Consider the following 26,741-nt stretch of genomic DNA (forward strand, 5'->3'; position numbering starts at 1 on the left):
GAAGGTTGGAGGCTGTAACATGCTGAGGGGAGAAAAGGGGACCAGGCTGTCACATCCTAAAGGGAAAGAGGGATGGGGACCTGTCTCTCACAGACGATGTGTCTGTCACAGGCTGTGGGGAGAGCCGGAGCACTGTCACAGCCTGAGGAGACAGAGGGAGACTGTCACAGGCTCTGGGGGAATCTGTCACATGCTGATTGGAAGAAGGTGGGGAGACAAGAGGAAGCAGTCACATGTGGATGGAGGGTTGACACAAAGGGGCTGCCAATTACAGAGGGAACAGATTGAAGGCGGTCAACTAAGTAGGGAGTGGGGAGACAGAGCAAAGTAATGGATCAGATTGATCCGCTCTGCACATTCACTTCCACCAGGAAGCTCATCAATGTCTGGGTTCCCATAGAAACTAAGTATTACTGGAGCAAATAGAGGGCAGCCTTGGCACTCCCCTGGCCTTGTGCCTTGGATAGGAGCACCGGTCGCACCTCCCTAGTTACTGACCTGACGGAAAGCATGGTTGTAAAAATTTGAAACAACAAGCAAGCAATATTTGGTTAAACAAAGGGGGTAGGTCTAAGATGACAGAAGTTTGTACTTTAATTTTTATTCTTCACACCCAAAAAAGGTCACACAGAGCATTTTTAATGGGGCAATTCCAATAACCAGAATATTGGAAGGCTCCTTGTTGTGTAGGAGATAGAACGCTAAATGCGTCCACACATTCACAGTGCAAAAATGACCATTACTGTGTCATTTAAAATGTATCCAAGCTGGAACCAATGTACAATTGGATGCACGAGGGTAGATACTTTTGTACCTAGGGTACCTAATTTTGCTGTACGGGATTATTTAAATGAGCTGGTAAGGTGAAAAAGTTAAATTTAACGTTCCCCAGCTTGTACACAACCACCCCGCACAAGAGTCTAGCTGGTTTAAGGGCCTGGAAACCTAGTCTATATACTTTTAGTTGGACGCACTTCTAAGTGCTCTTTGGCCAAAGTAATAAAAATCCTCAAGCACACAAAAGTGACACATGTTATGATGTCATTAATCTAAGATATAAATGAGGCGACATTAAGCAATATTTTAGGAGAAAATTTTGAAGAAAAATAATTGAAATGAACAAACAGGTTGGTCCTAAAATGGTAGAAAGTTGGTCTTTGTAGTGACATTTTACTGTTTCGACCATGCAAATTTCCTTGCGTTTTTACAACAATATAAATGTAGGTGCATCACTGTTTTTATGGGGATGTTCCAAAGACCAGGAAATTGGTGTGAACATTGCTTGCCTGACAAATAGACGCACTTGTGCTAATGAAGAAGCAGTGTGTGCCTGGATGTTCTACAAGCAAGCTTGTACATGACCCTTAGAATATACATTTTAGACATCATCAACGTGTACAGGTAATTGCTGCCCCACTTTTGGAAAAATCTACATGTAGAGCTACAATTCTTATTATGAGAGTTTAATGGTTGTTGAGAATGTACATTTATCAATCTAGTCTCCACATTTTAATTCCTTTTTTGTTTTAGTGTGTGCTTTTCATTATATTTAGAATTATATTTATCCTTTGCATTTTGTTCAAGTCCACCCTACATGGCAATTATTTAATTGAAATTTACAAAGGAGAGAAGTAGGGATCCTGTTGAATAGATGTAACGGATTAGCTGGATTCGGAACTAATCTTGATTAGCACTGGCTTACCTGAGGTGCGGAGTCTAACGAACTCCCCGGTGTTCACCAAGAACCGCCGCAAGGCGGGATGGACTTAGCTGCCGGAAGACGCTGGTCGCGGTCCTCAGGTTTGCCTCAAGATGTAGTATTGCGGATGGAGCAGTGAGTGGAGGTGATGTAGGACGACAGCTGGTGCCGGTACACGTAGAATCCGATAGTCGGGTAGGTGCAGTGTGGAGGAATCCAGGTTCGGTACATAGAGTGGCAGCAGATGTACAAGTGGAGGCAAAGAGGCGTCAGACAATCCAGGTCAGGATCACAGGCAAACAGAATGGTCAGCAAGCGAGGTCGGTACACGAGAGCAGGAGATCCAGGAAGGTGGGACTAGCAGGGACTGGTACACATGAGACACTTCACAGGGAGCAGGCACAAGGAATATGCAAAAGAACAGGAGCCAGGAACCAGGTAAGTTGCTCTGACACCCACCGAGTGTCAGAGTGGGTTTTAAATAGGAGCCGAGATTCAAACTCCCCGCCCCTAGTTGCGGTCATGTGACCGCCGAACCCGGAAGTTTGGCTTCCAGGACCGACGGAGCGGTGGGGGAGCGAGTAAGGTAAGTTCGTGACAATAGATGAATGAAGGGAAGAATCATCAGTAGAAATTCCAACGCATAAAATGGAATACATAGATATATAGTTTAGAATACATAAATAAAAAAGGCTTTAAAAAAACAGTCCCTGAACCAATATCATCATCATCATTTATTTATATAGCGCCACTAATACCGCAGCGCTGTACAGGGAACTCACTCACATCGGTCCCTGCCCCACTGGAGCTTACAGTCTAAATTCCCTAACACACACACACAGACAGACAGAGAGTGAGAGAGACTAGGGTCAATTTTTGATAGCAGTCAATTAACCTACTAGTATGTTATTTGGAGTGTGGGAGGAAACCATCGCAAACACGGGGAGAACATACAAACTCCACACAGATAAGACCATGGTTGGGAATTAAACTCATGACCACAGCGCTGTGAGGCAGAAGTGCTAACCACTTAGCCACCATGCTTCAGTAACATTAAACCAATACACATATCACTTCTTGTATTGACAGATACACTGTTATAGTGAAGTATAACTGTGTAAGGTATTATGGTTAATTCCAGTATGTGCAACTGAAAATGTACTTATTTCTAATTATTACAGTAAATCCCTGTTTAATCACATGGATACCAGTTTTTCCTTTTTTTTAAGTTGTTCCAGGAACCAGAAAGCAAGCTGTGACATTTTATGACTAAGTAGTGTAATTGATTATGAACATAAAATTCAGATACGTTATGTGGTATCGCTCTTTCTTCATTATTATTCTAAGTTATAGCTAGGATGAAACAATGTTACCATTTTTAATTTGTCTTCCGAAAGCTAAATGCTCACTCTAATTTGCTATTTTTACCAAACATTTGCAGCTATCTTTGACAAAGATGAATGTAAGCAGACGTTTAAGTTGACACATTCATGGCACAAGTAATGAATACATTTCATAGGCTAATGTATGCTACAAAAAATATGCAGCAGTTTATCTTATGGGGCAAAATACACCAACATCTGTTTACATTGACAGGCAAGTGTAACACACTCAAAATAACACAAGATAAGTTGTCATTGGTATAAATAAATGGACATATAGCACAAAAAGAGGAACTTGACATAAATATGAAGAAATGGGAAACAGGGAAGATGGAGGGTATGGTCAAAGTAAAGACGGAGAAAGGGAAGAGAAACTACTTATAGCATTACTAATTACTAATTGTTTAATCACCTTCCATAAAGCAAAATAAGTCATCTCAACATATGTTTATGCAAAGCAGTGGATAAACATTGGAGTCTCTCTAAAAAAGGTGTCACTGTTAACAATGCTACCCTAAAATGCAGGTAATATATATATATATATATATATATATATATATATATATATATATATATATATATACATATACATAATAAAACTCCAGCTTTCAAAGACACTCTCTTGTTTTCAAGCGATAGCCACAGTGCAATAAGTCCAGGAACATATCTAGAAAAAGGACAAAGCAGGGCGCCTCATAGTAGTAAATATAGGTATTTGATCCTATAATAAATTGAATAATACTGCATGCCAGATATTTCTAATGATCCGGCGTATCAAAAAATGTATAGATGGTCTTCACACCAAAAATATAACAGACTTATCTGTAAGGTCCCTTTTAATGAACACATAAGTAAATGGTAAATGTGCTTACAAAAAAAGAATACAAAACAGGCTTATCTGGAATCTGATAGGAAACAGCCATCCATATGTCCGCATCAGATATCGGCAGGTCCAATATGGAAGATAATGGTCCTAAAGTCCAGGATTCCAGCCAATAATACAAGTAGTACAATAAACGCAGTCTCAATGCGTTTCGTCTTTGAATAACTAAATTCTCCTGATAAAGTCTTTAATTTAATTTTAAGATGTCTGCTATATTTTATATCTGGTACTCTTAAGCACTTTTAGTGTGAATTTTTAATATTCACCACTGGGTGTATGGTGTAAGGGTATTTACACATAAAGAGGTAACACACTATTGCTGGTTTCCATATATGCTTCCTTTGACATATGATGCTGGGATCCTGGATGGCCCCCTGAGTGAGAGAGTGAGCATCTAACTTCTGATCCAACCTTCGATGTGTTTGGCAACAACTGACCATTTGGTGTGAATACCATCTATACATTTTTTGATACGCCTGATCATTAGAAATATTTGGTATGCAGTATTATTTACTTTAATATAGGATCAAATACCTATATTTACTACACTATGAGGCTATAAGACTTTTGGTTCAGTCACTTGAGAGTCCCAGCTACTTTTTTGAGTATCGCATTAATATGATCCTGCAACATTGTCGGGAGTCTAAGAGATTTCTCTGAGGAAGTACCGGTAACCTGATGCTGAGCCTGGGTCGCTTGGACTTGGGACTATAGAGTTTGGATCAGCTCATGTTCTACCTTTCATGTAGTTGCTGAAATACTAATTTACTAGTTTACCTCTGATGGTGACTTTGTGAGCATCCGAAGGAGAGGACAAAGAAATATCAGTGCAATTAATAGTAAAATATCCGTTCAGTGTCTCCATAATCTCTGAGCATCAGTGGAACTCGCCAATAGAGTTTATTCAAGCCTCCTGGGAGGAGAACAATGCAGTATATTTGAATATGTTAGTCTGCCTATAAATTAATTACAGTTGAAGTAGCCAAGTTGTGGGCTAAAGCAGCCATTTTGTGTGCTGACAGGTTTACTTTAACGACACTCTTACTTCATAAAATGATTTACTGGATTGTACTTCGTACTTGGGACTTTATGTAATCAATATACTTTCATATTATCTATACAAGTTGTGTCTGCTTCATTTTTGACATTTTGGATCTAGTCATGTGCCCAAATACATTAGACCATGGCCCAATAACCTGCCCCTGTCATCAGGCTATGCTACCACAATTTTGTATTATCAGAGGATTATCACATGTGAATTAGATTTACAACTAAACTTAGAAAGAAGACTTAGTAAAACATATTGAGAATCTAGGTGAATAGCAAAAGGAAAATGACACTGTCACAATCAAATGCACATTTGAAATGACCTGATTTACAATTCCCAGGAATCTACTTTTTCATTACCCTTCCATTCCTTAATACAATTCACCAAGTCAACTAACACTATGTTTTCCTGTATTTTAAGTCACAAACACACATATACATATATATATATATATATATATATATATATATATATATATATATATATATATATATATATATGTCTCTCACACTATATGGATAAAATTATTCGGATGCTTGACCATTACACCAAAAGGGACTGTAATAACATTGTGTTCAATTACATATACTTTAATATGAAGTTGGTTCCCCTTTTGCAGCGATGACAGCTTCCACTCTTCTTGGAAGGCTTTCCACAAGATGTTGGAGTGTTTTTGTGGGAATTTGTGCCCATTCATTCTGGAGAGCTTTTATGAGGTCAGGTGCTGATGTTGGATGAGAAGACCTGGCTCGCAATCTCCGTTCCAGTTCATCCCAAAGGTGTTCAATGGGGTTGAGGTCAGGGCTCTGTATGAGTCAGTCCAGTTCTTCCACACCAAACTCATCAAACGATGTCTTTGTAGTCCTTGCTTTGTGCACTGGGGCACGGTCATGTTGGAATAGATGCCACAAAGTTGGAGGCATAGCATTGTACAGAATGCTTGGTATGCTGAAGCATTAACATTGCCCTTCACTGGAGATAAGGGGTCTAGCCCAAACCATGAAAAACAGCCCCATGCCATTATCCCTCCTCCACCAAACTTCATATTTGGCATAATGCAGTCAGTCAGGAAACGTTCTCCTGGCATCTGCTAAACCCAGACTCGCCCATCTGACTGCCAAACAGAGAAGCGAGATTCGTTACTCCACAGAACACGTTTCCACTGCTCCCCAGTCCAGTGTCTGTGTGCTTTACACCACTCCGACACTTGGCATTGGTCTTGGTGATGTGAGGCTTGCATACAGCTGATCAGCCATGGAAGCCCATTCTATTAAGCTCCCGCCGCACACTTCTTGTGCTTACATTAATGGCAGTGGAAGTTCGGAACTCTTCATCTATGCAATCAGCAGAGCATTGGTGACTTTTACGCACCTTATGCGCCTTAGCAGTCGTTGACTCCTCTCTGTGATTTTACATGATCTTCTGCTTCGTGGGTGAGTTGCTGTTGTGCCACTTCTCTTTCTCTTTCTAATAATATCACATACAGTTTACTGTGGAATATCCTGCAGGGTTGAAATTTCACAAACCTTCTTACTGCAAAGGTGGCACCCTATCACAGTACTACGCTTGAAGTCACTTAGCTCTTCAGAACAACCCATTTTGTTTCACAAATGTTTGCAAATGGAGACTGCATGGCTAGGTGCTTGATTTTATACATCTCTGGCAATGGGTCTCATTGAAACACTGTGTGTGTGTGTGTGTGTGTGTGTGTGTGTGTGTGTGTGTGTGTGTGTGTGTGTGTGTGTGTGTGTGTGTGTGTGTGTGTGTATAATTTCACAGAATATGGTTGTTCGCATAAAAATAAGTTAGCTTTAACTGTTTCATTTTGCATATATGTTTTTTCAGGGAATAATCACCATGTTTATATGATTTAAAAAAAATACAGTGTGGCCAACTATACATTGCCTTGTGTGCTTTTTAACCTTTATTTTATTTGAAGTTTGTGTATTTTTAGACTTTTATCTCATTTTTCTATTTCCTGGATTGTACAACACCTTTTCCTGTCCCCTTGAAAAATGTAAAAGGAAAGGGGGAGGGGGTTGACTGATTATTTGTATTATACAAAGGGAATTGTGAAAAATAATGTTAGTATATCTTTATGTCTGGGACTTCAGAGCATCAAGCTTAGGACACTAGAAAAAGTGATTTAAAAAAAAAAAAGATCAGTGTTCGATAGATAGATAAATAAAACATTTCTGGAGATAACATTTAATAATCTAAAAACCATCCTATCCTAACTCACATTGTATAGAGTACTTTCCATTTTCCAAATAAAGCCAATACTGTAACAACTTGTGACGTCCCACTAGTGGCTGTGTCTAATTTTACAGCTCTCCCTGTGGACGGCAGTTCCCCACCTGGTGGTTTACTTCGGTACTGCAGCACAGCTCCTCCTCCGCTCTCTGACGTTATCTGGCAGTGCAGCAGATTGTGCAAGATGGCGAGCAGAGCCATGGCCGTGGCTTTGAGTAGGGCGAACGGGATCCAGGCCTGCGGGCCTAGTTTAATGCTGGCCAGGTGAGAATCGACAGTGACTAAACATTTCTTATTTAAATGTAATAACGTCAGATCGCCGGTCCTTGTGTGTTTATAGCAGTCTTCCAAAAGATTTGATCACACATTGACAAACAATGCTCATGGAAAGGAGCACAGGTCACTTTGCGAAGTTGTGTGTGGCTGGTCTGTCGTTGTTTTGTGCATTTTGTCTGCATTGCAAATGTATCCTGCACTTTTTTCTATTTTTTTTTTCTTGCCATGCATGGGTTCATGACAGCTGCAACCAGCTCTGCTCAAGGTCACTGTCCTGTTTTTGGATTCAAGGTGCAGCTCAGAAACACCACCACACACTAATCCGTGTCCCACTTGTTACACACTTTCCTTTAGTACTCAGATACCATACTATACTGTTTGCAGTCTTAAAGGGATCTCCAATATTTTATGTTGATGCACACTTCACAATAGCTGAGATTCCTTACATATGGACCAGTGTATGCAATAATAACTGTACTCAAGTGTAATGCCTGTTAATTTATAAGACTGTGTTATTGCACTTAACAAGTGAGTGCTGTTTCTTTTATTACTAACAATAAAGAACAGTATACTTAAAACATGTTTTGACTTTAAAATGAATAATTTACAAATGCATCAGTTTCGCTGTTCTACTGACATCAATATAAGCTCATAAGAAATACATCAGGTAGAAAATACATATATAATTATTTCATTAAACACCTCAAGTCCCAATCTCGCCCTGTTAGCTTTACATTTCATTTATTATGGTATTTGGTTTTATTCAGAATCCTAGGTGCAATAAACCTATAGAAAAAATATGACCATCACTCACACAACACACAGTTAAGGCCAAAGTTTGGGTAATAAGTTTATGGGCCATTTTAGTATCCTAATAGCCAGTTTGACTAAATTGTATTTTTATCTTTAAGGAACTGTTATTTAAATTGACTTTATGCAATGTACATGGATTATGTGCCGTTCTATTGCTTTATTAACTATACCACTGTGGGGGTTGCAGAGGTCTATTAATCTATGCTGTTCTACTTGGCCAACCGGCCAAACTAGTGCACACAGAGTGGCTTGTGTGTGTGTGTGTGTGTGTGTGTATATATATATATATATATATATATATATATCTCTCTACACAGCCAGGTATACAGAAAGTGTCACGTGTTTTATATGGGATAACATAAGATTGGGGGCACTGTTGGACCAATATGGGACTTTCATAGGACTTTTTGAAAAATGTATGCTCAATTCTGAAAGGTGTTCTGGCAAATGTTTTTTTTAAATAAATACCTCTGAATTTATATAAAATTCTATGTTTAAGTTTTACACACTTTGTCAGCTTGATATTAAATTTCCAAGCATGTTTTAAAATGGGAAATAACACTATTACTTTAAAAATCATAAGCAATAAAAAAAATACAAAAAGCCTATGTATTTATAAAGTACCCTTACCTCTATTAAAATGTAACAGTGAATTTGATTTTAAAATAGACATGTGACAGACAGAATGTACTATTGTATTGTTTATTGTGCATCTACCAGTCTCTAATGCCGCCTTTCTGTAGTATTTGTTCTGTGATAGTGAATGATATAATGTCTTCTCCTCTCTGTTCTATTTGTGTTCATCTCCCTGGGTACTTTGCTTCTATTGAACAAAGAACCAGCTAGGCAACCAAATGCTATCGAGCAGCTTCTTCCTGTGACATCCAGAGAGTTGGTTTTAGATTAGGTACATGTACTGTAAACAGCATGCTCATCACATATGTATGTTCCTCAGAAATCTGGCATATGTTTAGCAGCCAAGAGGACCACACCAATTAGTCCCATTTTGCTTTTCACACTATATGTAATTTATACAGTAACTCATATACTTGTAGCTGCAGTGTTGAAATAAATTCAACAAAATAATGAAAAGTATGTATGTATGCAAAGTCCTCCATCCATTGCAGTTACTGTTTTAGAACTTTATTTATAGCTGTTCTCTATAAATCCTTCAGGGATTTACTGTAATGGGAATGTCAACATGTATCTTGTGTGACATCTACACCTTTTTTAAAGATTTAGATATTTCATATGATGTACTCCAATCCAAGATATAGTTTATTAGACCAATGAATCTACCAATATCTTATTGGATTCTGGGAGGAAACCCATGCAAACTCAAGATGAACATACAAACGCCACACAAGTTGGGCTGGAATCAAGCTTGTGACTCCAGGATACTGAGGTAGCAATGTTAAGCACTGTGCCACCGCTGCGGTTTATGCTTTTGTAGGATATATTGATATTTGTGGGTACAATATGTTGATTGGTATTAGCAAAATCTAATGTTCATGTTGGTCAGAAGCTAATATTCATTATGGGCTGGACAGAATATGCTGACAGTAGGTGTGAATAGTATCCTGGCTGAGCATGTTATGCTGGACTTTGCTGGTAGTAATACGCTATTAATGTATTCTGTGCATTGCGCGTATGGTTCCTTTTGAATGGATATTTGTGAAAGAGGAATAATAAAGCCATAGTAAATATTTTACTTGGTGACCATGTGTACAGTATAGTAAATAATCCTATGACATTATTGTGAAATTGTAAAATGTTCGTATTACCAGAATGTGCAGCTCCCTAACTTTTGGCACTTTCAGTCAACTTTTGTCTTGGATTTGTATATTGTTTACAGGTAGGTACTATAGTGTACATAGGAAAAACACCCCGATGATGTCTAAAGCAGTGCTACATACAGGCTCTGTACAATGGGAGGCTCCCTCTTTTTATGTCTGCACCTCCTTAAACCTTGTATGTACTTGTTCTGTTATTGTGTATTTGTTATTCCCACTGTCTGTCCTGAGATTTACAAATAAATGATGAAGAAAGGGTCCTGGACCTCTGCTGTGACTCTCCCTTACCACCCTAATTTATTTTATAGCCCAAATCAACATATTATATAGCTACGGTGACTGGCATGTTGCACAAATACCCAATTAACAATACCACCTTAAAAGTAGAGCTATTCAGACTCGATTCCCCGAGAACCGAACACACCCAAACTTAGCAGATCCGAGTACCGAGCCACTTTTGCATGCCCTCAGAATTGAAAACGAGGCAAAATGTCATTGTTACGTCTCGGATCTCGTGAGTTTTGGATTCCATAGGTACTGCCCTCCACGGCGATCCAGCGCCATTTCACAGAGGGAAACAGAAGGGGTAGCACAGACTGTAGAGCAGTTGGGCAGCATCATAGGTAGAATAGAAAGAGGAGGGTTACCAGTGTTCTTCAAAGTCTACAGTGACATTCAGGAGAGCTCCGTTGTTAATTGTCATTGCTGAAATAGAAATAATAGGGCAGCCTTGGTCTTCTAAATCTGCAGTCTTTGTTTAAAAGTGTATGAAAATAATATGACCTGTGAGGTGGTCAAAATTGACTGCAAATGACTTGAAATTAGTCTTATTGGGGTTAATAATGTAGGGGGGGGGGAAAGCAAAAATATGTGATTTTAGCAAAAATAAATAGGGATTTTTAGAAAGCAATCGGGATCAAAAACCAAAACACGCAAGGGCGGTCTTAGCAAAACACGAAGTTAATCTAGATCCAAAACCAGAACAAGGGGGTCAGTGAACATCTCTACTTAAAAGTCCTTTACAAACTAAGTCCTACTCTCTCCCTTCTGGGGGTAAATGTATGAAGCTCCGGGTTCTTCAACAACCGCGAGTTCGGCGTCTTCAACGCTTAAATTTAAAGCGGCGCTGCCTTGTAAAGGGAAGTTTGTTGAAGAACCCGGAGCTTCATACATTTACCCCCTGCAGAGTGCAGGCACAGGAGCTGCTAGTATCCAGTGCTGTCATTTGCTACTAGTGTTACATTTGCTTCTCATTCATTTAGCTGGGTATTGGTTGCTGGGTTCCACATAACTACTTTTTGCAGCAGCACCAGGTTAGGAAGTGTAAAGGGGTACAACACCATAGTATGGGGGAGCAGCGCGGTCACATGTTTCGTCTCTTGCCAATGATCTCAAATATCTAATGTTCTTATAGGCTCATGAAAATGTTACTGTTGTGAAAGTTGTTAGAAGATATTTTGCATAGTGCAACTTCTGTTTTAGTAGGTCTACTTGGAGTATAAGGACTGAGAGCTGGTGCATGTGGATGAATTATGTATGTAATCTCTCTACAGGGGCCTCGCCTCATCCAGTAAGAAAGCCAAAGAAGACAGCTGGCTAAGAACCCTCTTTGTGCGTAAAGTTGACCCTCGTAAAGATGCTCATTCAAACCTGTTGGCTAAAAGAGAGACCAGTAACCTCTACAAAATACAATGTAATTATTGTCAGCTTTACCTTTATTCTATGTGATGTGAGTCTCTTTAGGTCATCCCTGATAATTCCTTTAAAGTAAAACAGTACTGTGTAAAGACATTTCATCCATGAGTATGCCCCTAAATTATGTATACAGCCCATCCTAAAATCTAGAGCACCCTCTGTGTTAGAGAAAGAAAGAGCTTCAATTATATTGATGAAATGTGAACAAATGTGCACTTATAGCAACTAGCCAGATTCTGATTCAATTCCCTTATATAGGGCAAAACAGTGATGGGCAACCCAAAACACTTTAAGGTCCGCATGGTGCGGCCCTCTAACCTTCAGATGGGCCACACATTACTTTTCATCTCAGTGATAAGTTAAAACAATCATCATCATCAGCTATTTATAACGATATATTTAATCAAAGCAAGAGACTCGTGTAATAACATATCAGAAGTCATTTTAAACAAATGTTGGAAGCTATGACAAACGAATCTGCCGATAAAGCAGGAAGGAGCTGGGGGCCACAGGTGGAGGCTGGAAGGGCCACATGTTGCTCATCACTGGGTTAGAAAAAGATTGGTTGTTTGCAATGGGTTACATGACATTTATGGACAAGTAGCTACCTTGTTGCAATAACAATATAGGAGCGGATTCTTTTGTCACTATTAAAGCCCTATGTATAGTGACCACCAGTAAAAATAAAATGAAACCTAATGTATAGTTTTGATTTCAATAATAAAGTAACATTGCTATAGTGACAAATGGGGGATATGTCGCCTATCTCTATCCTAAACATAAATTAATATTATTGTTTGCATAATAATATTGATGTAATAGGACTAAAATATTGTTATGATTATGTGGCTAAAAAAATAAAATTGACTAAAAAATGTAATGTGACAGAAAAAAACTAAAGTGGAAATAAAAATAAATGTCTTTATGTCAGATGGTGCATTTCACACATTTTAACAAATTAAAGGAACGTGATTTGTTTCACTTTGATTTGTTTGTCTTCCATTGTTGCAGTTCATAATGTAAAGCCGGAATGTCTGAATTCTTACAACAAGCTGTGGTAAGTTGCTTACTATATAAGTGGATTAGTCATTCTCGCATAACTTTGTAAGACCTCAAATAGGGTAATGTCTGGTTCCCCATCTATTGAATATAGAATGGACTTTGTATCTATTCTCCATAAATACTGTGGCACATCTTTCTTTTTTATTTCTTTCATAACGGTAATAGTGCGCGTAAATACCGGTATTACGCTACTTTTCTCGCTGGATTTCAGCTTGTGGCTCATGGAGCCGCAAGCTGAAATCCGGCTTACTATTACCGTAATACCGGTAATAGTTTTTCCACGGCGGAAACCGCCAATAATTGAATATGCCCCTAATTGTCTTGCACAGAAGAAAAGTGTTATCTAGCAAGTAAGCTCCTATGGCCAATCTTCAAGCGGTGCCGGGTCTCATATAACCATAGTGCCATAGTTCCTCATCGAATTGTAGTAAGCCACAGAACCAGTCAGCATATCGCAGAGGGCACCACGCAGTAGATTAATCAAAAGCTTTGTGACTGGTGATCAACACATGCTCCACAATAAATCGCCTCTGTAAGTAGACTTGTAAATAAGTGACAGATAACATGAATAAGTAGAAGTCTTACATGGTTGAGAGGAAATTAATCTGCAACAGAGTAACTGGGTTATGTTTAACACAGCTTTTTTCAGTAAATTTAAAGACGCCACCTTCTTGCAAGTCTTATGGCATGCTGCTGTTTACTTGTAAGAAACTATGATGTCTTCACCAGTAAATGTCAAGGTCGTTCCCCTGTCCCTGGATAGCAGGTGATGTTACCAAAATACAGCTGCCTGAACATTCTTTAACAATTTTCAGAATAGGGCAGGTCATCTAATTAGGCTGCTACTTTTCTGGCCCCAGGGTAGAGTTGTGTTAGTGTAAACGTAGTGAGGATGTTTTTGCTAAACAGACAAAAATACAAACTGGATATCTCTGTTAATGAATCAGAATTTTTGAGAAGGTGTGGGACAGTTGAAGGATAATTATACATTTGATAGCTATTTGAAAAAAATAATTGTTCACCCCTTTCATACCTGAATAGTGCAGGCACATTGGCACATCCTAATTTTAAGTTACTGAGTATATTACATCACCTTGGTTTTTCCATGACCTGTATGTAAGCACTGCAGTCCCATGTTTTTATATGGTCCTAAAACACCTAAGTGACTTCTAATATCCTTAATATAATTAGTGATTGATAGTGTGCAACAGATATCTGTGTCAATATCTTAATCTTGTATAATATTTCCCACTTGTTGCTAGTTCAGCGTTTCTCAGCACTTTTCTTATCAAGTACCCCTGTGTGTCTGTCTATAAATGTTTACCAGATAACTCTATTTCTATTATAATATTGGTTACCAGATTATTTCTACAGTATCATTTTTTTTGTTTTCTACTATTACAGATACATATTATTTTGAATTAAATGTAAATACAAAATGAAAGTGTCTGAAGTATCCTGGAGATACATATATTAGAGCTTAGGAAACCCTGTTCTAAATGATCGGTTGTGTCTTAAACATACATTGATAATTTCATCCAGACATAAATATAAGTTAAAACAATTCTCAATACTGTATTACAACATTATTCTTACATTGTTTTTAAGTGAAGAGGTGCTGCCAAAGATCTATGCAGAAGAGGATTACCCATGTACACTGGTGGGAACTTGGAATACGTGGTATGGAGAACAGGATCAGGCAGGTACGTGCCTTAAAGATGGCACAATGTTGTCATATTTTGACATTGAGTACACTCAAACATCTTTCTTCTAGTAATAACAAGTTAAAAACTCAGCATACTAATAAAATTAATTACCTTCTATGTTGGTTATTCACATATGCTAGTGTTGTCTACTTTCATATTGATATTGTAATTCAATATTTTTGAAGTAGGAACTATTCAAGTGTGTGCAGCTTTTGTGCTGCTTATCTTGATAGACACTAAAGAGAACCTGCACCTTTCTACACTAAATTGTCATAGTACCAAGTACGCTATGGAAGTGTGCACAAAATACAAATCTATAAGGGCATTTTTCTTTTGATCTTTGTGCTTGGTAGACGGCACAGAAAAAACAGCGCGCTCTGGGGGGTATTCAATTGTTAGCGTTAACCGGAAAAAACGAGCGCTCAAAAAATCTTAGCATTAATACGGTAATTACTTGCGAAATTTCAGCTCGCAGCCCCTTGAGCGGCGAGCTGAAATTCCGCGAGTAAACTACCGTATTAACGCTTTTCGAGCGCAATATTACCGTATAAACGGTAATATTTTTTGAGCGCTCGTTTTTTCCGGTTAACGCTAACAATTGAATACCCCCGTTTGTGGCAAATAAGGGAACTTGACATGAGAGTTACACTGCTAGCTATGCACGCTGCTGGGCGGATTATTCACTGCTTCATGGTTTCCCTGCCATGCTAATGCTATAATGTTATACTTTCTAAAATGGCATTGCTGAACTCTTGTAGCGTATGTTGGACTACTCTTTGCTATATTTCAGTTCATTTGTGGCGGTACGAGGGAGGATATCCAGCATTGACAGAAGTGATGAATAAACTTAGGAAAAACCAAGTAAGTCACAAACTTACTTTTGCACTACAAAAGTTTGAATGCTTTCATGTGCATAATAATCCGTTTTAGCTGTGTACTGTGTTATGGCCACAGTTAGGGTTACCAGATGCATGCAATTTTTATTATTCAGGCAGTGCAGCTGTAAAGCATGTGGCATTAGTATGTTTCTATATTCAGGGTGGTGTCACATGGATGCTTTTTATGCTGTCTTAAAAACCGTGTGTAAGCACTTCAAAACCTCTACATAAATAACAGAGGGGCTGATTCAGAGTGGGCCAGTTTGCGAAGAGTATGCGCCCATTCAGATTTATGTGATTCTGGCACTTGCACCTACCTGCGTCTGGAGAGAGGACGGGGGAGGTAAGGGGCGTGCTGACGCAGGCTCAGTACGCCAAAGGGGTGTAAACACAAATGGGCTCATGCAGATCTGCCGAAACGTGCATATATGCCTGCTAAGAGTATAAGTTTTGTGCCTGCTATAGGACAGGTGAAAGTATATATTGACAATGATGAGTTCTCATAATTCAGGAGCATATGCTGCTAATCCAGAGGTGGACACATCCAGGGCCTGATTATACAATAGTCTGCCTCAGTTATGTTTTGGGGGACATTGGGGAATAGAGTAGGGGCAGGGCGATCTGGCACTTTAAAACTTCAGTTAACTAAGCCCTAGCTCCTCCCTCTCTACACCCCACTTCTTGTTTAGCCAGTTTAATTTAAGTACCTGGATATCGAGCTGTGTGTGGGCTGTACTGCAGCCCTATTTAGTTTATTTTCAGTATTTTAAATAATTTTCATTTATTTTTAAATCGGAGACTTCTGTCTCTGATCATGTGACAGCCGCTGGCATACAGAGCCACAGCCGCGGATGTCAGTTTCTGCTAGTATATGTACATGGACCACTGTGTGCTGTCTTCAGAGGGGGAAAGGAGATGCCATGGAGGTGCCTCCAATGCCAGGCTCCCCCTCCCAATATGGTTGTAGCCCTCCAAGGAGCCGTGCACAGCCGCCACAGGCTGTGCCTGTCCTCCATTGTTAAGCACAAGCCGCAGCAACTGCGTGAGGAGGGATGGCAGCAGGTAAGTGCACTCTCACCCAGCACAATGCTGGGTGAGGGGTTGGAGTAGAAAATCACAGTGTGCCCGCTAAGTAGGCTAGGCTGCCTCTTACTAGAAAAAAAAAAAGAAAACTATGCTTAGGAGACTGGGTCAGGCTAGGGTCACTAAGATAGAGACCTGCTACGCACTGATTTTACAGCTCCAGCTTCTCCCTTTTTCTGTCCTGTTATGTAAGGTAACGGGTTGGGGATGGTTGTTTCCCAGGGTTTTGTCATTTAGACTGTGGGGCTGTATTGCAGGCCCACTTTATGTACTAGATTTGTCTGCTGCTTATCTTATATATTGTGTTTATTTTCACTGTTTATTTGACTGTTTTATCTGTGTGTTTTGTCCCATGTGTCAACATGTCAGGGGAAAATCCATACGGGTTAGGGCTGTGGTAACTTCTTTGTTGAAGTTCACCTGTGCTGCCTGTAATATAAAGTTACAGTCTGGAAAGGCACTTGAGACAATTCCTTTTTCCGGGGGTTGTTTTGTTTTGCTCTCAGCTTGACTCCATTATCAGTCAAGCTTCGGGAGGAAAGAGCACTTTTCTTCCTGTTAATGCTCCCAAGCAAAGAATGTCCAGGTCCTTTCGATCTTCAGGGAGGTGTCTGGGTCAATATTCCTCGGGCCAGTGCTCCAGAGTTCAGTCGCCACCCCTCCTCCCCACTCCCAGGTGGTGGTCTGGTGCCATAACCAGGCAGCTTATTCAGACCCATTCTGAATCTAAAATCACTCAACACCAAGGTCAGAGTGCCCAGGTTCAAGATATAGTCTTTGCGGTCGGTCATCCACGGCATGGAACAGGGAGAGTTCATAGTGGCTCTAGACATCAAGGATGTCTATCTCCATGTTCCCATCTGGGAGGGTCATCAGTCCCTCTTGAGGTTTGCGGTTCGGTTAGAGCACTTCTGATTTCAGTCTCTTCCCTTTAGTCTGGCCATGGCCCTGCGGATCTTAACCAAGATCATGGAGGCTCTGCTAAGGTCCAAGTGGATTCCGATCATCCCTTACCTGGACGATCTTCGTTTAAAGGCAGAGTCCACAGAGATACTTCAGTCTTGTATTCAAGTAATGATCTAGACTCTAGAATCCCACAAGTGGATTCTTAATTTCAAAAAGTCCAAGTTGATCCCATCTCAGCGGATGATCTTTTTGGGACTTTTATTCGACACCCGACAACAGCAGGTGTTCTTGCCTTCGGACAAGAATCTGGCCTTGCAAAAGATAACATCTCTGTTGGGGACAAAACAGACCTCTGTGCATTTCAGCATGAGCGTTCTGGGCAAGATGGTATTGACTTTCGAGGCGGTCCAGTTTGCTCAGTTTCATGCACGGGAGTTCCAGTTGGAACTTTTGTCGAAATAAAACAAATCCCATCTGAATCTATTGGGCCAGGTATTCCGCCTGTCTCCGCATGTGTGTCAATCGTTTTTTCGGTGGTTGCACAAACAAAATCTCTGCAGGGGTCGTCCATTCTCATTCTGGGATTGGACCTTGATCACAACGGATGCCAACCTTCGGGGTTGGGGTGCCGTCTGTCTTCACATGCTCTTTAAGGGTCTTTGGACTCTGAAGGATTCCAAGCTTCCAATCAATGTATTGTTACTGCGGGCAGTGTTCCGCGCTTTAATAAGCGTGCAACATTTGCTGCAGGGAAGGGCGGTGAAGATTCAGTCGGGCATTGCGCTGGCATACCTCAATCTCCAGGGCGGCTCCAAGAGTCCCTTAGCCATGTGAGAGATGCACAAGATCTTTCAGTGGGCCAAAGCTCCCATTTCAGCGATCATGGCCATCTTTATTTCGGGAGTAGAGGATTGGGAAGCTGATTTCCTAGGAAAGCAGACTCTGCATCCGGGCGAATGGTCCCTCCATCCGGAGGTGTTTCGCCAGTTGGTGGCCAGGTGGGGGTCAGCTGGATGTCGACATGATGGCGTCTTGGTGTCGAGAGAGGGCGTTCCAGTTCTTCTATTGGCCTCAGAGGGCCTGGCACACAGACGTGCTCTCCATGGCAGAAGTTATCGTGGCGTCTGCTGCTACGCACAGCCCGATTAACCATGTTTCGGGCTCAGCCAAAATTTATCATTGAGTCTTGAGAGCATATATTGCCTAGTGTGATTAAAAAAAAAAGGGGTATCCTACCTCTTCTTTTTGATTGTCCAGGTTGCTTATGTTCTTGCAGAACAGCCTGGAAGCAAGGTTGTGCCTTAGTTCTCCTAAAAGTCAGGTGTCGGCCCTTTCGGCCTTCTTTCAGAAAAGACTCGCTGTGATGCCGGATGTGCAAACTTTCATTCAAGGGGTGCTCCATGTTCAACCTCCATATGTTCCTCCGGTAGCACCATGGGATTTAAATTTGGTGTTGAATGCTTTACAGCATCCACATTTTAAACCCTTGGATACGGTAGATTTTACATTTCTAACCTGGAAGACTGTCTTTCTTTTGGCCATCTCTACGGCAAGAAGAGTTGCAGAGCTTGCTGCTTTATCTTGCAAATCTCCTCTACTTGTTTTTCATGAGGATAGGGCAGTTCTTCGGACCAAGACTTCTTTCCTCCCAAAAGTGGTTTCATTCAGTCAGTGTTTCATTGTGAACAATAGAGATGACGTAGCTTGCTTCCATAGGTCCAGGCACAGGGTGGCTTTAGGGTAAACCGTTCATAGGCTGATTCAATCTAAGGAATCCAAAGGAGGGGGTCTGCTCCTTTCATAGCCAGCATCATACAAAGGTTTATTCCCTAATATCAATAACTAAAGTATGCAATGTGCGATCTCTTCGCCGACTGCACCGGACAGCTGCTGATGATTAGGGCTTCAATATGATATCAAAATGATTTCCTATAACCTAAACCTTTAATAACACTAAAATGTACATATAATCATATTATATAAACTAATAATAAACCAAATGCTATCTGCTCATAAATTACAGTGTAACGGAACCAATATGAATTGTATAAATAACTAAATGTTGTAATGCGAGTGTGTGCGTGCGTATTTTACCGTGCGATCGCATCACGCCACGTGTTACGTGGCGTACGCTTCGCAACACGCACGGCAAACCAATATTAAACAAATATACTTTCGTTCATCCAATTATACGACTTCAACACAAGGATGCAAGTTTTGGAAGAAAGGTGCTTCGTGCAGTTTCTTCTGAGCATTCCCTTCCGTGATGCGGCTTTGGGATGCCCCCAATGTCCCCAGTGTCCCCCAAAGGATGTTAGAGAAAATAGAATTGTTATACTTATGTAAAATCCGTTTCTCTTAGTCCGTTGGAGGACACATGGCGCCCACCCTTAACTGTCTGGTTTCTCCTACTGTTTAACATGTTTTATTCTTTTTGAGAGACTGTTGTTTTTCTCTGTTCCTGTTTTCTCTCTATCTCCGTTTTCTGTGGGCTTGGTTAAACATAAACTGGCTAAACAGGAAGTGGGGTATAGAGGATATGGAGAGGAGCTAGGGCTTAGTTAATTGAAGTTTTAAAGTGGCAGATCGCCCTCACTCTATACCCCAACATCCTTGGTGTCCCCAATAGACTAAGAGAAATGGATTTTCCATAAGTATAAAAATCCTATTTTTAAAATATAAGGGACTAGTTGTTCCCCAAAATAAAGCTTGAAAGGAAAATGTAGTAAGATTTTGATCTTGATGTATTTCCATATTAATATCTGAAGACATTGATTCATCTTTGGGCAGATGCTTGAGTATAGTCGAATAAGAGAGACAAGGATGGTGACAGTCCCGGCCACCTTTACATCTTCACGCTTAGTAGTGCTCTTTCATGCCAACCTTTTGTTATACAGTTCTGATTGTAAGGAAAATTAATTGTGTAAAGATTACACAGATTGTCGTCACCTTTTTAAATAACCAATTGGAGCAGAGTTTTGAAAAACATGGAAACCTAAAGATTGATGGGGAGTGAAGGAGGCCCAATTTTAAAATGAAGACAATTTTTTTTTTTTTTTTTTAACTACAGTGACACCATGAGTGTATTAGCCTAGGGGGATCTAGGAACTCTCAATGATATATCCAGATACGTACTGCTCTGCATATGGATGAGAAAATGCTTTTTTTTTTTTTTTTTTTTTTTTTTTTTCTCGTGCTTTTTTTTTTTTTTTTTTTTTTATTCATTTAAGAGTAAGTTATTCCTGTTTTTCATCCAACTCTGCATCAGCCACAGGGCGTCGCATAAGCAACTTTAGTGCGAGAGCAGCTTCTTAAATATTGAATGACTGCAACAAAAAATAAAAAAAGTGTAAAAAGCACTTATGTCAAATGCTATTTAATAGGAATCCTGTCACATAGAGCGCTTTAAGCAATGTGTGAAAGGATCTGATTTTAAAAGAACAGCCCTTCATCAATAGCGATTAAAACTTGAAATAAGTGTTTTCATAGCTGAAAAAGCTCTAGCATTTGTGTTTTTAATGCTTTTTAATTTCAAATGCAAAATTGTTGCATTTCATTTTCTACTTGTGTGTTTACTGGCATTTGTAGGCATTCTGGCACATTTAAATGCATAAATGGAACAAGTAGCATTCCAAAAAACACAACTGCAAGCCCACTGCACTGGATATGCAAAGACTAGACGCAATGGTCCTGTTTATATGCGATTTACAAACATTGTCATTTGCAGCAAGAGATGCATTATCTCCGATATCGTTGTTGAGCATAACTTGCATTTATGTAATTTGCATCCTCCTTTATTTCATTTTTATGGATAGGCGTTCGCTGAGTTTCGCAAAGAACGGAGCAATATGTTGATCTCCCGTAAAAATCAACTTCTTTTGGAATTCAGCTTCTGGAATGAACCTGTCCCAAGAAAAGGACCCAATATTTATGAACTGAGGTCCTACCAGCTGAGGGTGAGAATTTTTTTTATTTTTTATCATCATGTCAGTGTACATATATGGCCTTATGTTTGTTATTTCTATGAATATAGAATTATGTAGTGGTGGCATGGACAACACTACCAACATACAAAGAATGATAATCTAGTATATTACTAAATATGTTGCTTTATGCTCTGTTACATCGGACAACAAGTTAAGGACCCCATGAAATAACGTAGAAATATATCTGTATGTCAATACAAATAAATTTAATTCTGGCATGGAATATGTAACTAATCATATCGTGCACTGCCACTAAAGTATGTTAAAGTTAAAGCTTATCCATATTTTTGTGTCTAAACCTGTGTCTCATGAGTATATTTAAATCATAGTATTATTTCAGTGGCTCTTTCAAATGTTTTAATATTACTAATAACTTCCGTGTAAAGGGACAGTCACATGCTTTAAAGATTGGTCCGTGGATGGTTTTTCTCACTGTTAATATCAATGTTTTTGTTTGTTAAACATACCACTTCTCGTGATTTGCATGCAATTCTCAGTATCTTTTCTTATTCAGTGTGCCATATAAGGCAATATTTCTTGAAAGTAGATTATTTCAAATACAATACAATTAAAGATTGTGTGTCCACTAGAGTGCACTGTGGGTGATGTGCACAGACTGGGAATAGTACTGCTGATTTGACATCTGTGCTCCTCCGTGTTGCTCTAAGCATGTGATGCCATGTTTAACTGCTAATCATTTTTTTTAATTTTATTTTTGTAAATGACAAACATTAGTTTCACTTAGGTTAAATTATTAGTTCTGCCCTACAAAAACTTTCCATTTTTCTACATGGGACATACTTTTTTTCTCTTCCAGCCTGGAACCATGATTGAATGGGGAAACCACTGGTAAGCACACAACCCATTAGACCTAAAGCTTACTTTTGAAGAAGTTGTAAGAACCTTTTCCTTTTAGGATCAGCCAAGATTATTCAATTAATAATGTGACTGGTTTTACTCATGCGAAAAAGTCACTGTAGAAGAATTGTTGATGCTATTCTGGGCAAATACATAAATGTTTGACTGCATCATATTTTCCTTATTGATATATATAATTGACCCTTCCTTGACTCAAGTCTTCCTGGACTTCAGTGTAGAAGATGGAGAATATGATATAAATACTTATTATTTGTCAATATGGTAGTTTGTGTTGACATGCTGGAGAACAGAATTTAGCAGAATACCAATTTAATTTTAAAAACATAACCTAGACTTTGATGACGTAAAGAAATAAACTTGCCCATCTAATCTGCCTATTGTGTTTTATGGTGTTTACTGCATTCATGTCCACTAGATGTGTGTGTGTGTGGATGTGGGCCTAACACCCTGGTGTTGTATAAAAGCAGCACCAAACAATGGCGGTTGCACATTGCTATAACAACCTGCCCTCAGAGGTGTAAGTACTACAACAGCGGCCCGCCGTCTGTGTCTATCTACTTCTCCTTTCCTTTGTTTTCTGAGCATAGTGGAACTTAAAGCTTAGGCGGAGCTCCACTGTGCAGGTACAGGCCCCGCCCCCCTCCCCCCTCCCCACAAAACACAACGCTATGAGGCTCAGTGCAAGTTGCACCCATACCTGGGCCCCATCATTTCACATGGCATTCAAAGTTGACTCTATGGGACTGATGCAGAGTTGGTTACAATAGCACCCAAAATCTCTGGGGCGCAAATTGCGATTACTAAGACGCATATGCAAAGTTGCACCTTATTGCAAGATACTTGCAGATCTGAACCAGTACCATATGTGCCCAGTTTACTCTTGCGCCAATGTTTATAACCATTTTTTATTTTTATATTTTAAATACGTATTTGCTACTAGGCATCAGTAGCGCTGCAAAAACCTCTCCAATGCAGGGTTAAAAAACTCCCATCTCACGTATGGGTGGGGGGGAGCACCTATAGGCATCAGACGAGCATTCGCAAACAGCCAATCATAAGCAGTTTGCTGTTGCTGGTGACCCTCAGGATTATTATATGATATTTGCACCTGTCCCAGTCCACCTGCAAATAATACGGCTTGGACAAGTATATATGCATCTATGTCCCGTTCTGCATCTGTTCGTAGTTGCGCAAACACGCTCTTCCCTCCCCAATCTTGAGAAGCAAGCAGTCTTACATGCCAGAATCGTGCACATTTGTATAGGTGCATATGTATGCGACCTCTCTTCTGGTTATGCCAGAATGATTTCCCGCAAGATACGCTACGCAAACTGGGGTTGTACTCACCCGGCATCCGCCATTATGGGCTATATTTACTAAACGGCAGGTTCGAAAAAGTGGAGATGTCTAGAGCAACCAATCAGATTCTAGTTATTTATTTAATACATACTGCAAAGTGACACCTAGAATCTGATTGATTGCTATAGGCAACATCTCCACTTTTTCAAACTCGCAGTTTGGTAAATATACCCCTATGTGTTAAATGCAAAAGTGTTAGGAACTTCTGCTTGTAAAAAATCATACCATTGCTTCTGGCCCTATATACCTCAAATTTGAGAAAAGTATATGGTATCCTCCATATTTGGGTGAATTAGGTGATCACATATTTGAGTAATATTCTTAGGTCGCACTAACTGTATAAAATGGGAACAGTTCAGTGAAAATGTTTTGTTTTTTTATTTGCCCTTATATTAAATGTCCATAAAATATTTAATTTCAATATGCTACCAAGTGACACTGATACAGCACAATATGTAAAGATTGTTTCAATCATTAAGGTACAGACTACCTCTACTCAGTGAAACGGTTTTCTCTGTTTTAATTATTCTTACAAAATTTTTACTGAAGTACATTGTGCTCAACTTTTTTTTTTTTTTTTTTCATTGTGGAAGCAACCTTGATTGTTGAATCGATCAGTAGACAATCCGTTCATTAGAACGTAGACTAGAACCATCCTGTGGGCAATTAAAATCCTATAATGTCAACAATACAAAAGCAAATAAATACCTGTAGCTGAAACTGCATCCAAATATGCATGAAATACATAACTATATAAAATGAAGTTCATTAATCCAACTGTTTAATTCCTTTATGATTATGATATATTTGTTTTGTAGAAAACATTTCAATGTTTAACTTAATAATGCTCTGTCCTCTGTTTTGATGCAGTTTAATAGGTTCTTTCAAGTAATCTTGTATACCTGTGTTTGTTTTTCTGTGTCTTAGGGCACGTGCCATTAGGTATCGGCAAGACAGTGGTGAAGCTGTGGCTGGCTTTTTCTCACAGATTGGACAGTTGTACATGGTCCATCATTTGTGGGGTAAATCAGTTTTGTTATTTGTATTTAGAATATTTTCTCCCCTCCCTCGCCATTACTATCATCATCATTATTCTATTATTAAGGTTTGTGAAATATTAAAATTCTAAGGCCTTTTATGGTGCTGTTATAAAAAAAAACTATCTTTAAAATATGTAGAAGATGATATTGGACTGTATAGTGGGCAAGTGAAACAATATGGTTACTGTAGTATAAATGTTAAACTGGCTTACACATACAAACTCAACATAGCTTCTTCATTAGAAGAAATAACTGATTATTATAGATATGGGATTTCTGTACCGAAACCCATTATCCAGGAGGTTTCAAAAACCAGAAAGGAAAAATGTATGTAATTGCTGCTATTCATTGATATCCTACTAAAAGTAGTAAAAAAAAATATCCATTTTGTTATTATGCTTGTATACAGTCATGCAGAGAAATATCATTGGTATAAGTCCTGTCCAGTTACAGTGTAAGAGAAAGTATTAATATGAAAATCACATAAAAGACAATAAAACAGTAAACAAGCAAAACTGCATGAACTGAAAGTTACAAAACAGAAAACATAGCAAAAGGAAAATAAAACCAAAGTAATGCAAATTTTAAGCCATTATGAGTCACAATCTTTAAGTTCCTCCACTGTGAGGAGCACTAAACAATTTAATGAGGAAGGAAATGCCAAAAGCAGTCTGGGGCAGAATATTTTTTAACTGTAAGTATACTGAAGGTTTTTTTCCCATGAATTGGAGGAACAGGTCTTGTCTGAAAAACCCTACACTTCAAGAATTTTGGATAATAGATCACATGCCTGCATTTATTAATTGGTTTATTGCACTGATGCAAAAGTAGGTGTTTTGTTCATTCTATTTATAATTTCTTTATAGCTTACACTGACTTGCAGACCAGGGATGACATTAGGAATTCAGCCTGGCATAAAGACGGCTGGGATGAATGTGTGTACTATACAGGTAAGAGATCACAAAGAACAGAAATTCAGTTCCGAAAATAAATTGCAAGACTCCTGCCCAATTACTCTAAATGCGTACATGTAAAAGCAGGGTGAACTTCAGGTATTTGGCAACAATACCAAATTGCTCACATAGTGAGGACATTCTTGTTGCTGGTTAGTGGTGTAGTGATTCACGAGGACCATTACCATGACCATTATAATAATTTAGATCTGTAGTGATAATCAAAAGGGAACTCCAAGTAAGTCTCCTCCCCTATTTATTAGGCCGCCGGTTATCATATGCCCAGAATACACTATCCCTCCCCAACATCTGTATCTGTTGCTTAGTTGGGCATAACAGCATGAAACGGAAACTGTGCAGGTTGTTAAACAGAAGGTGACTCAGAAGCTGTAGATATGTTACCATTGGTACTGATTTTAACTTATAGTTGGACATTTTTAAACGTGATGGACAAAATATGAATTAATAATATCCAATATATATTTATTTAGTGTTGCCTGCGATAAAAATATCCACATATTTAAATCTAAATAAGTGTATAAGTAGGAATCCTGCATCGCTGTCTTAACCAGTGTGTACTTTAAATGTAAGCAGTTGTAATCTCACTAATCACTGTGTGCCTCTTAGTTCCCCTTATTCAGGAGATGGAATCCAGAATCATGATCCCATTGAAGAGTTCTCCTCTCCAGTAAAGCGCTTTATGTCCTACTTGTGCCTCAGCCGAAAACGTGGCGACTTTTCTGTGGATTACTTTGAAAATGAACGAACACATGCAGTCTCCCAAGACAAGAGTTTCAGCCAATCCTTAGTATAGTACATAATTCTTCAGATGTTAATTAGTATAACTGGCCAGTTCCCCCAGATCATTGTAAGCTCCCTAAGAACACTGATCTAGTAATAACCACTGGAAAGATGAAGGCCTGCTGTGCATTGCATAACACTGTCCACTGTTATACTAGCACTGGTGCTGAGTCAACTTTCCTCTGCAATGGAAACCATCACTATCACCATGGTTTGGGGCATACATGGAGAAGCATAGAAAATATA

General features: G+C 39.3%; 1 protein-coding gene across 1 annotated transcript; it reads left to right on the plus strand.

The window, feature by feature from the left end:
* Nucleotides 1-7,402: 7,402 nt before the first annotated feature.
* Nucleotides 7,403-26,730, plus strand: NIPSNAP2 (nipsnap homolog 2). The gene is made up of 10 exons (XM_075195012.1): nucleotides 7,403-7,529; nucleotides 11,701-11,840; nucleotides 12,854-12,899; nucleotides 14,513-14,607; nucleotides 15,401-15,471; nucleotides 21,293-21,433; nucleotides 22,281-22,312; nucleotides 24,629-24,723; nucleotides 25,608-25,691; nucleotides 26,322-26,730. Exons 1-10 carry the CDS (start codon nucleotides 7,450-7,452, stop codon nucleotides 26,384-26,386), a joined length of 849 nt encoding a protein of 282 aa, XP_075051113.1. The 5' UTR covers nucleotides 7,403-7,449; the 3' UTR covers nucleotides 26,387-26,730.
* The last annotated feature ends 11 nt before the right edge of the window (nucleotides 26,731-26,741 follow it).

Source organism: Mixophyes fleayi, chromosome 2, assembly GCF_038048845.1.
Source record: "Mixophyes fleayi isolate aMixFle1 chromosome 2, aMixFle1.hap1, whole genome shotgun sequence".
Classification (NCBI taxonomy): Eukaryota; Metazoa; Chordata; class Amphibia; order Anura; family Limnodynastidae; genus Mixophyes; species Mixophyes fleayi.

Coding starts and splice junctions, on each gene's coding strand:
- NIPSNAP2 (XM_075195012.1), top strand. CDS start 7,450: ATGGCGAGCAGAGCCATGGCCGTGGCTTTGAGTAGGGCGAACGGGATC. Junction 11,841..12,853: donor TAACCTCTACAAAATACAAT/GTAATTATTGTC, acceptor CCATTGTTGCAG/TTCATAATGTAAAGCCGGAA. Junction 24,724..25,607: donor CATGGTCCATCATTTGTGGG/GTAAATCAGTTT, acceptor ATTTCTTTATAG/CTTACACTGACTTGCAGACC.